This window comes from Tachypleus tridentatus, chromosome 11, assembly GCF_004210375.1.
Source record: "Tachypleus tridentatus isolate NWPU-2018 chromosome 11, ASM421037v1, whole genome shotgun sequence".
Lineage (NCBI taxonomy): Eukaryota > Metazoa > Arthropoda > Merostomata > Xiphosura > Limulidae > Tachypleus > Tachypleus tridentatus.
This window is the reverse complement of record NC_134835.1, coordinates 15776275-15788536: the sequence shown is the minus strand read 5'-3', so window position 1 is coordinate 15788536 and position 12262 is coordinate 15776275. Positions and strand designations below refer to the sequence as shown.

At 33.0% G+C, this 12262-nt stretch overlaps 1 protein-coding gene across 1 annotated transcript in view; it reads right to left on the bottom strand.

Moving 5' to 3' along the window:
• LOC143231690 (large ribosomal subunit protein uL3m-like) overlaps positions 1 to 6124 on the bottom strand; it is a 39985-nt gene extending 33861 nt beyond the window's left edge. The window contains exons 1-3 of the mRNA XM_076466281.1: positions 5972 to 6124; positions 4062 to 4289; positions 2016 to 2106 (exon numbers count right to left, since the gene is read on the bottom strand). Coding sequence (XP_076322396.1) covers positions 2016 to 2106; positions 4062 to 4289; positions 5972 to 6069 — 417 coding nt within the window. The 5' untranslated portion in view covers positions 6070 to 6124. The remainder of the gene's footprint in view (positions 1 to 2015; positions 2107 to 4061; positions 4290 to 5971) is intronic.
• Between the last annotated feature and the right edge of the window lie 6138 nt (positions 6125 to 12262).

Genomic DNA, 12262 nt, shown 5'->3' with positions numbered 1-12262 from the left:
TCTTATTCAGTCCAACTTCTGTTTGTGTTTCTTTATTGGATTCTGATAATGATGCATGATAGTGTCAAGATTGGTTTCCACATAAACGTGTTTCATAAGAACAAATCTTGAATTTATCTTACATTTTTAAGATTCTACAATGAATCTATAGAAGTTACAATAAGGAGTTCAGTGTTAAAGGTCAATTATTCTAGTCCACTTGATCAAACTGGAAATATTAATAATAATATTAAGATTAGAGTTGTCACTAATAACAATATTGATGCAATAATTATGATACACTGTAATTAAAGTCACATTTTGTATGGATTTGAAATGATTTAGATGTTATTCTATATCAAGTAGCCAACCAAAAACTTTGTATTTGTTGTGAATCACTAATGTTTGAAATGAATGATAATTTGAGAAACAGAAATCAATGAAATACTTAGGTTTTGATGTTTTCTTATACAAGTTAAATTGTGATGTACAAAATTTACAAAAATAAGTTTCTTCTAATTCAAACCAGAAACATTCACAAAAGGAACAAAATTATATAACACAAGATACACACCTGACTGGCTTACTAAAAACATAAAACATTCATTTTGAAAGAAAGATCAGGAAATTTATAAGAATATATAAAAACCTTCAATAACTGTAAGTGCAGGGTAGAGCATTATCAAAATTCACATCATACAGGTGGGAACAGTTCCAAAATGGAGTAGCTATCAAGAAGTTTATATCAGAGAAACATAAATGAAAAGAGAATCACATAAAAACTCTGCCATCTTTATTTTTATTAACTCAATAAACACTGAATTTAAAGAAAGAACCTAATATGAATAAGTGTAATATAAAAATTCTGCCATCTTTCTTATTATTAACAACTTAATAAACACTGAATTTAAAGAAAGAACCTAATATGAATAAGTGTAATATAAAAACTCTGCCATCTTTATTATTATTAACAACTTAATAAACACTGAATTTAAAGAACCTAATATGAATAAGTGTAATATAAAAATTCTGCCATCTTTATTACTATTAACAACTTAATAAACACTGAATTTAAAGAACCTAATATGAATAAGTGTAATATAAAAACTCTGCCATCTTTATTATTATTAACAACTTAATAAACACTGAATTTAAGGAACCTAATATGAATAAGTGTAATATAAAAACTCTGCCATCTTTATTTTTATTAACAACTCAATAAACACTGAATTTAAAGAAAGAACCTAATATGAATAAGTGTAATATAAAAATTCTGCCATCTTTATTACTATTAACAACTTAATAAACACTAAATTTAAAGAAAGAACCTAATATGAATAAGTGTAACACAAAAACTCTGCCATCTTTATTATTATTAACAACTTAATAAACACTGAATTCAGAGAAAGAACCTAATATGAATAAGTGTAAAATAAATAAAGCTATCTTAATTGAAGAAAACTACCCAACCCTAAATCTAAACCCTTGGGTACCGAGACACCTATATCAGACACGGAAGCAATATTCAGTCATGTAATATTTTTGTTCTATACTGCATATATACTCATGTCTATGAAAACTACTTGGACTTGACATAATCTTGTCGAATGTCGTATATTTATAATAAAACTTTTCATTACCCAGTCATCTCAAAATGTTTATGTGATGTCTGTGTGCTGTATTCTGAAGAGAAAAGAACAGTGGGACAAATATAATAGTCAGAAAAGACATCAGATTCCAGCTAAAAAGGTTTTATTATTTTCCACAAGTGAATGGTTTATAAACTGACTTGATATAAACAGTATTAAAGGTCAACTTTTTTGAAAGTTTAAGAGGTTATTTTCTCAAGGCTAGGAGTGTAAGAAGAACCAAAAGACCCTTTGTTGTCTGTATTATGTCAAATATTGTTATCCTTTATCAGTTTGTGAAATTCATTTAAAAATAAAGAAAAACACATCAACATTTGTTTTTAACTAACTTATTTCACAGTTTTTCTTACATATGAAGATACTTAACCTGTAACTTTAGATACACACCTGTAATAGTGTAGTCATTAATCTTGTACCTGATTTAGCCCACATAGGGTAGACACCAATCTTTTTAGCTATGACTCCTGTCCTCCATGACCTGAAGTATTGTATCAGTATAAATTAATTTACAAAACTTGTTAGAAAAAAACAACTCAGTATCTAACTGAAATGACAAAGTTTTAACATACAGATCTGTTTTCAAAATTACTAAAATTAAAGTTAAACAAGGTTTCAAATAGTCTGTCACTAATTTCTGTACATTTACTGTCTCACACATGATAATAATACGTAGTGTTCTTTTCTGTCTCCAAAGATCTTGGTCTTACAAGTTTAACTTAACAGCAAACGGGAGTTAAGAACACATATTTATATGCTTAGACAATTCATAACAGACCTACTGGCCTGAATGCCATTTAGTGACAACTTGTCTTCCATATATTTTTTTTACGAATTGGATTCTTTACTTTTAATCTGAAATACACAGAAATTGGTACATAAAAAGACAGAATTTTATAGTGATCAATTTTGGTTGAAAAGAAACAAAACGTAAAATTTTTCCATATTTAATACTGTACTGTGCAGACTTCTGAATTCTATTACTTTCTTAAGGCAGTATATAAAATATCAAAGTAGCAACATAAAAATTGTTCAATGTAGAAAACATCAAAGACAGCATATACATACACATCATTTTAATAAACCATTAAAGAACAATGGACTAATTTTACTATAAAATCCATAACATCTTTTAACCCTTTCACTATGAGTTCAGTGTAATATACAAGTTATCTACACATTTGCATATGTTAAGTATTTGTACTATAACTTTAGGTACAGAGTCTGTTTCATGATTTCATGTTATGAGTGAAAAACTATTAGTTCCCAAAACCTCAATTATTAATCTCCAAATCTTTCTAAATACATTTCAAATGTTTGTTTTCAGTAAGCCTTTATATATCATATTGTTTTCTATACCCAAATTATGCATAGTCTGTCAACTGATCAACCTTGTAACCATCATAAAAAAAATTAGGAAATAAATATAAATTATGCTTTTTTGTGCTAGAATAACTACAGATTATAACATGAAAATACAAATATTTTGTATAAATAGCATAAGTGTCATAATGTTATATATTTATTATACTGATATATTAGTCATGCCTAGTTAACGTTATATAGCTTGCACTGACACGATGCATGTGTACTCAGGCCACGTATCCAGTAATGACCTTCAGTCTTCCCTGTCTTGGCTATATATTTAGTAGTATTTTGTAATATATAGTCACATTTCAATTATTATACATTAGATATGTGTATATTGATTATTACTATTTAGAAATAAATTATTAAACTTTTTTTTTGAAATATAGAACAATAAATCAAGAAGTAAAACACAATTATCTCTTCTTGCTACAACCTTTGTACTTTCAAAATTTTGAATGTGGAGTACATCAACCAAAATTTTTTAGGTTTTACACATATAGTTGAATAACTAAAAAGTCATAAATAACTACACAGATACCACTTTAGGGGCATTTGAGTTGTTGATCAGTTATTCATATCTCATATATTGAAGGAAATATATATAAGGGACTGTCTCTAAAAATGGAAAGAGGTGAACATGGCCACTGTTTGATTCAGTACATATGCCGTATCTCAGCAAAATAAAAGATATAAGGACCTTATATTATATTCTAGGTTGATACTATTAGTCAATTGAATTTCTAATTTGCACTAAACTACAGACTTAGTATTTTGGCATCACAAACATTTTAAACAGTGCTGTATTCAACATATGTGACTAACTAAAATCTATATTTAAATATGTTCTTTTAATATTTAATTTAAATTAAGAAATTAACTCATATGTAATATTAAATTTTGAATTATAATCTACAATTTGATTCCAAACTTATCAACATAAATTCATAAAACAGTAGTTCAGTAAAATTTTGAATTCAAATTAACATATGCAATGACATGATCATTGACCTCTGACCAATTGCAAAAGGGTTAAATGATTCTGAGATAGTCACACTTCAAAGATACCCTGGAGTCCATTCTCCTTTCTCCCATGGGGGTTCTTTTAAAGGACTTTCTCCAGGAGCTAGAAACTTGTTTTTAATGACTTCTTGAATACTTTGCTTGTTTTCTTCTGTTAAGCCTTCTTCAAAAAACTTCCTTTTTCTTCTAGGCCACCAAAAAGGAGGTTTGGTCTTCCGTCGTTTAGGAGTATTCCGACCAAGCCATCGAGTTTGTACATTTCCTCCAAGGACACTAAAGTGAGAACAAATTAGCCTGCAACTAAACCTATTCTTAGGTATGGCTCCTATCTGTTTTAGTTATAAATTAACAGCATAATTTATCAGCCAACATTCATAATTAGGTGTTGGATATTATGATAAAAGAATGCATACTGGTGTTGCTTAATAAATTAAAATTTCTATTATAGTTTTACATAAACCAGGATTTTTTGTTTTGTTTCTGGATAGGTGCTATACAGATAAACCATGCTTTGTTTTGTAGTTTCCAAAATGGTTCTGTTAATTAACAAAGAACATTATTTTCTATTGCAGTTTTTGTGTAATTTTCCAGTTGTTTATGTTTAATAAAATAGTGATTTCTGCTTTTTAGAATTTATTACAGGTGGTGTCAACTACAGCAAATTTGCCACTCATGAAGGCCCTTTAAATAAATTCTAGACCAAAAAATCAATTTAAAACGTGTACTTATCATACATTGTTTTATTATTTTTAAATAAGTTTGATACACAGTATCAGCTTATGCATTTTAATTTGGACTTGACTTGTTGGCTAGATGAACATTGGTAAATAAGCATTTCTAGAGCTTATAAGAACTCATTAACTTTTACCTTAATCCCCTGTTGGATCAGCAGTATGGATTTACAAACATACAATGGCAACATCCTGAGTTCAGTTCCCTGTGGTGGACAGAGTATTGATATCTTATTATGTAGCTCTGCCCTGAGAAAATAATGCCATTTACCTTAAAGAATTACCATTTGTCACACATTACACATTTCTATAATAGGTTTTGCATTGGATTTGGTGCAATATGCTCAGATGACTTAAACATACCTTCTCATCTGCTGAAGTGAAAATTTAGCTCATGGTATTTTCTATACTGTATTGAATCCCCAATCACATTACAATCTATTTCAGCAATAAATGAAATTACAATTACTAAATAACAGACAAATGTAAGAATAACGTTGCTGAAGGATAAAAGCATCTTCAGAATGTTTACAAGCACTAAATGGTAACAACAAACGTTTATGCTACCTAATGATATTTATAACCTACAAAAATTAATTCTTGAGTGGACATTTAATCAGAGTTTTTAACTTGTCAAGGACCCAATTCTACTTAGGCCTGTAATTTAATTTTAAAACAAAACTATTCAAAACATGCTTGGAGTAGATATATAAATTATAAAAACTAACAAATTGCTTCTAATGGTACGTTATACTTAAAATGTTAAAATACTGACACTGATGTAGTATTTAACACTAAAGAGTAGAATAAATGAAGTCCTATAGGTTTTACAATACAATTTGTGTTACAGACCACACAGGATATTATGAAAAATTATCATGCTTTTATTTTGTTTACAGTGATTACACTTTAATTACAAGAAATTCTGCTCAGGTGAAGTAATCACAGTCAAACATAAACATAATCACGGGGCTAATGCACATTAATCCTTTTATTAATATCTTTTTCATTTGTCTATATATGAATTTTTGGTATAAGTTAAACCTTCATTACCGTTATGGTTACAAGCAGTAACACATTTTTTTTTCATTAAAATTTCAAATTCGCATAGTAGTATTAGTAACAGTGCTCAGGTTAAATTATTCCATAATAACTTAAGAGTTATGTGCAAATACGACCAAATCATTGTTGCTCACTTATATTTCAAACATACTTTAAACTTACCCTATACATCCCACAGAAATGTTATTTAAATTTATCTGAAAATTATAATATAATAAGTGAGATTTTCGACACACCGTAACTAATCCACCAAACGCCATGCTTTCTAAATATACTCTTTATACACTTTTAGTTGTAAAAGTACAGTGTCCTCTGTTGTCCGGCTAAGAAATTATATTTTAAAAAAATAATTTAAAATATGTCACTAAAAAAATATAGGCATAACTCTAATTGCACAGGCATGCGATGGTTTTATTATCTTAAAATGTTTACAAGCTGTACAACAATTTCTCTGCGCTGAATCCGCAAATGATATCCACTTTTCTCCATTATGTACCGATTTTTTTACAAAACGTCATATAGATATGTAAAAACGGCTGGTGTGTATAGAGAAAACTCCATGAAGAGGAGCGAACAACGTTTCGACCTTCTTCGGTCATCGTTAGGTTCACAAGGAATGAAAGAGGTAATTTACCGATAGCTGACTACGTATTGGTTTATTTTGGGGCTTGAGTTGTTGTATAAGTAGAGTTTCTTTAATTTTGCGTTTGTTTCTTTATTTAGTATTTAGGTGTTTTCGATGGTTATGTTTATTTGACTTGCAGTATTCGAAAACGTGTGAAGGTGACTTTATGTGTTCTTTGAATTTGGTTTCAATTTTTCTACTTGTTTCTCCAATATAGAAATCGTGGCAGTTATCACATTGTATTTTATAAATAATGTTGATGTGGTGTTTGTCAGTGTAGTTTTTACGTAGTATAAACCACTCCTGTACATTATTTTGTTAGTGATATACCTTTTCCCAGTTTAACGTACACTTACAATTCTCAATACTCAGATGACATTGCCATCTGGAGTATCTCTAGAAACACACTAATGGCCATGTCTCGCGTTCAAGAAACACTAAATACTGTCTAGAGCTGGAGTAACAAGTGGAGAGTGGTTTTAAATCCAACAAAAATGCAAGCAATCACTTTTTATAGGAAATTAAATAAGACACAGAAAAACACTGTAAAAAGTAAACATCTCACTTGGCAACTCGCCTATTAACATGAGCAAACACATTAAATTCCTCGGCATCACATTCGACACCATATTAACATGGAAAAATATGTCAACAACACTCATTTATCCATCCAAAAAACGTATTTCACATTTGCTGACCATAACTAGCAAGCACTCTAGCTTCTCACCTGAAACCATCATTAATATATACAAGGCTTCCATCTGCCCGTTAATAGAATATGGGTGTAAGGTCACATATAACATGTCTAACAACACACAACAGGAGTTCCAAATACAACGAAATAAAATACTCAAAGCAGCAAACCGACTACTAACATACACACCTGTCACACAAAACCAGTAACCTACCTATCCTCAGAAACATGCTCACAGAAATATCATACAAATATTACATTGAAAGCAGAACATAGAAATCAACTCAGAGTCATTATACAAATTAGCCAGCGCTCCTACAAAATACACCTCACCATACAACATAGTTCAACAGTCACAAATCACTCAATAAAACACACAATATAAATAAGATGTATGTATGTTTATGTTTATATATGTTTTTTCTCAGCTCTGGGCACAAGACAGGCAGAATATTCGGCGCCTGTCCTGTGAAAGTGGGTTTTCTTGACACACTACCTGGATTTATAATCTCAGCCACTCTGTAGCCCTGATCGCTGGACATTCCACAGATTATTGCGGAGTTGGTCTGCGGCTTGCTTCTTTTCTGACTGCGGGCTCCGGACTTGTCCACTTCCTTTTACCCACCTTTGTTTTGCTCAGCGTTCTCACTCGACATTTTGATTCTGCCCCACCTCACTTCATTGCCTCAAAGAAACCAAATTAACACTCCTACGAAAAGACGTTTCTAGTCCTGATTTCTCCAAGCCCGTTCCCCTGGCTGTGGTTTCGCTAGATAGTAGATAGGGACAGTGGGAATCTCGTTAATCCATTCGTTAATGGATTTAAATGGCAATTTCATTTAAATACAAAATTATTAGCCTAATATTAATGACCTTTCAAGTTACTCTGGGGCCTATTAGGCACTACTTTTCGTAGGAGTGTTAAAATATAGGAAAACCCCCACATGCAGATAAATAATCTTCCATGAGCGGAGACGAAGAGAAAGTACAACGTTTCTGACCATCCCTGTTGGGGAGAGAATTTATCAGACTTCTCTCTCTCTGAACTGAGCCTCTGCCAAGGTTTCGTTCATTCGTTCACACATATACACTGAAAACTAGCGCAGCACCTCACGCCATTAAAAATTGCCACTTTTCATCGCCCAGGCTATGTCTGGTGTAACCATCGACCATTTCAGAACTCGAATACTATGCCGAGAAGGTATTCTTCTCCAGCCCTCTACTCACGAAGATTTATCTTATCCATGCAAGTCCTGGAACACTGAAATGAAGGTCAGCTATTCGCCCACGAAGAGCCCTACCAGCCTATTTTCTGTTTTTCTCAGAGGCGTTGACACATTTATTCATCCCGTAGAAATCAAACATGCCATAGAAAGTAAAATTAAGACTGAGATATAAGCAGCACACAGAATTTTCTACAAAACTTCCAATCGACTCACCAACTTCATGAAGATAGTTACTACCTACCTCGAAGCACAATGCCGACTACATTCTACGTTATGGGTGCTGTTATCACATATTTCACTACAGTGCCAAACGCCCTCATCATCCTTCCACCAAGCCCTGGATACCCAAACCATCTAGATAATCAACGGACGTCTTACCACAACTAGCAATTAGCAAGCTGTTAACCTCTTCTGCCAGCAACACTCACCAGCATGACGAAAGACAACTACTCTTAAACTGACGACGACATGAACCTTCAGCAACGACCTAACCAGATGAATAAATGCAACAAATCCAGGCAAACACCAATGAATACTCCATGAAAGACAACCACACGTCAGACTCAAACCACGCAAGTTATGATTACCGATACAGCAATTGCAACAGACAATCAGACCACAAACTTTCAGAAGACTCAAACTATAACAGACACAAATCATCCCAGACAATGGCCTTCTCTTCACAACTACTTTCACCACTTTGGTCATCCGGTCACGTTATTTCGCCAACCAGTTACTTTTACATTATTGTTTTAATTCGTACGTGCCCTCTTCCTGTATGTATTATTAAGTCTGTTTTTTTTAATTTCAGGGCACGGTCAGGGAAGGTTATTCGGCGTCCTGGTCGTGAAAGCTGGTTTTCTCGGAGTAGTCCCGTTTTCCCCACAGCAAAATTCATGTTTTATTGGATTTATTGATCTCAGCCCTGGAAAGAGGCCAGTTTTTAATAATTTTGTTTTTTTTAGAATTTACTTTAGCAGCTTCGACCGACGCGCTCCACTGTGACCATTAAACGACAACCAAGGTAATTACTATTATTACTTCTATTCTCCAGCTATGCCAATTAACGTTAAAACTTCCTACCTCTTGAGTTATGTCAAACCTCTGAACGCGTGCGGGGCTGAAGAGAAACAACAGTTTCTGAGCGCCCCTGAGTTGCCTCCAAGGCTTTTCCTGTGAGGTTTAAAAAACAAGAACCAATATCATGACGAATTGGATTGGACACACACACTGACCTGAGAACGAAAGGCTTTCAAAACGTTGTCCTCTACACTTGTCTCCATAACAGGCAGTCAATGTCCATTCTACAAAGTTTCATTCATTACAAAAATATTGTCGTGTTATGCATATTCATGCCATCCAAGGGTCTATAATGTCAAAAATCGGGTTTCGATAGTTGCAGTGGACAGATAACCTACTGTGCTACTTTGTGCTAAAAAGTAAACAAATCCTAATCTCAATGTCGAATTCGACCCGACATGACCAGATGGTTTGGGGTGTTTGACTCGTAATCTGAAAGTCACACGTTCGAATCCCCGTCACACCAAACGAGCTCGCCCTTTCAGTCGTGGGGTCGTAATAACGTGACGGTCAGCCCTATTACTTGTTGGTAAAAAGAGTTGAAGGTGGTAAGTAAAACACAAATAAAGACTGTACAGCCCACCGCCAACTCTTGGGCTACTCTTTTACCAACGAATAGTTGGACTAACCGTCACATTATAACGCCCCCACGGCTGGGAGGGCGAACATGTTTGGCGCGACTCGGGCGCGAACCCGCGACCCTCAGATTACGAAGCGCACGCCTTAACGCGTTAGGCCATGCCAGGTCTGCAGAAGAATGAAGTTAGAAGCCAATTTCACAACTATTTAATGTGTGGAAATGGGATGATTCAACTTATTACCGAGCACAAGTACCCTGTTTCATAAAACAGTGAGAGGTTCGTGGACCTAATTTACAGTGAGTTGTGACAGGTGGATTAAAACAGACAAAAAGGTCAAGATAAAAATGAAATACTTTATCAAGTGATGTGAGAAGAAATTTGAAGGGTAAGTAGGGGTGGTTGTTAGGAAATGTAATTAGTGCCAGCTCTCCAGTAGCTCAACGATAAGTCTGAAGCCTTATTACGGTAAGAACGAAGTGTCAGTATCCATAATAGGTACAGGACAGGTAGCCAAATGTATGTTTTTGTGCTTAACAACTAAACAAACAAAGAGAAACAATGTGGATTATACAGAACAAAAGGTGGATTTTTGTGGCAGATTTAAAACTTTAAATAAACTACCTATACCCAGTACATTGTCTTTACAACTTACCAACTAAGGAAAGTAGTACCAAAATACAAAAGCACTTCTACTCTGCATGATGGTTATAAGGTATTCCCAAACAACAATAATATTATGCAATTATCCCATACAACATCGACATTTCTTACCTGCTCTCAACCAAATTTCAATATTTCCAAAGAAAACTTTTAAAGCTCTGTGAGTTAGACACGCAATATGTGCATACTACAATTTTCCTATCCCTTATCTTGGGCTTACTCAAAAGCCAACATTACTTTATATGAAATACCAAATTTCAGAAGTTACAATGCAATCTGATAAAGTCGTATGATAATCAAAATAAAATTCTAGTTAGACTGAATATTAACATCACAGAACAAGAAACACGTTAAACACTGACAAAACACGAACCCTTAAAATCAAAATTGCAACATAACAAACCTTTCAAAATGAAAATACACCGCTGCACACCGAATTTCGATACCAGTGGTGGGCAGAGCATAGAGATCCCATTGTTTAGAGTTTTGCTTAACTCTAAACAGACAAAATAAAAATACAATGAAATAACCTCCTACAAATAAAAATACAACAACAATAACAAATTAAAACTTAGATATAAAATTATAAATTATTAAACAAAGGAAATTAAACCTTTGAATATCGAATTCACAATAAAGAAACAACCTCGAATGACATGAGAATAGGCTCCTCAACAACTTACTCATTAGTTCATAATCGGTATCTTGACTGAATGTCCTGCAATACATAGTGGGCCTATTGAATTGTTTTAAGGTAAATTTAATTTTTACCTGAATTAACCATATACGTTTGTTTGTTTTGAATTTCGCGCAAAACTATAGTGAAAGACTAGAGGGAAAGCAGCTAGTCATCACCAACCCCCGCCAACTCTTTTACCAACAAATAATAGGATTGAGTGCACGTTATAACGCCCCATGCAAAGAGACGGCGATTCAAGTCTGCGACCCTCAGATTGCAAATTAAATACCCTAATCACCTAGCCATACCATAAATGGCTGTGCATAGTTCCTCATCCACGCAAGGTAAAGACTGAGATATGTTACTTAACAAAACCTTCTCATTACAATTAAATCCACTACCACTAAACTTATTACTAATTTTAAACTTCCCGAAAGTCATCATTAGCTACTATATCCTCCAAACGCATAAGCTTAGATTCCTCTAGAAATCATGCTTCTATTTCTCATATTTTATCACTTTTTATATTAATTTTCTGCCCTATTTAAGATATCCTACAATTTATCCTTCAACCAACAAACTATACATACAAATTCTGCAATTTCACTACCAGCTTCCTTAAATGTGCAGACTGGTCCTTAATTTCCAAATAAAACCCACTTCTTACACTTATCACACATTATAAACTGTGAATGTTTAACACTCATACTATTCTTAATTATTCTAGCATAGTGATTAATAATTGACGTTAAATGCAAGTAGTCTATTGACAACAACATTAAGCCTAACATTAGTTTTAAACATATTAAGCTATTTTATTTCAAAATAAGTGACAAAACTACTCTTTAGATTACGTTGATGTAATAAAATGTATTTAGCATGTTTTATAGTTTACAAATATCTTAAAA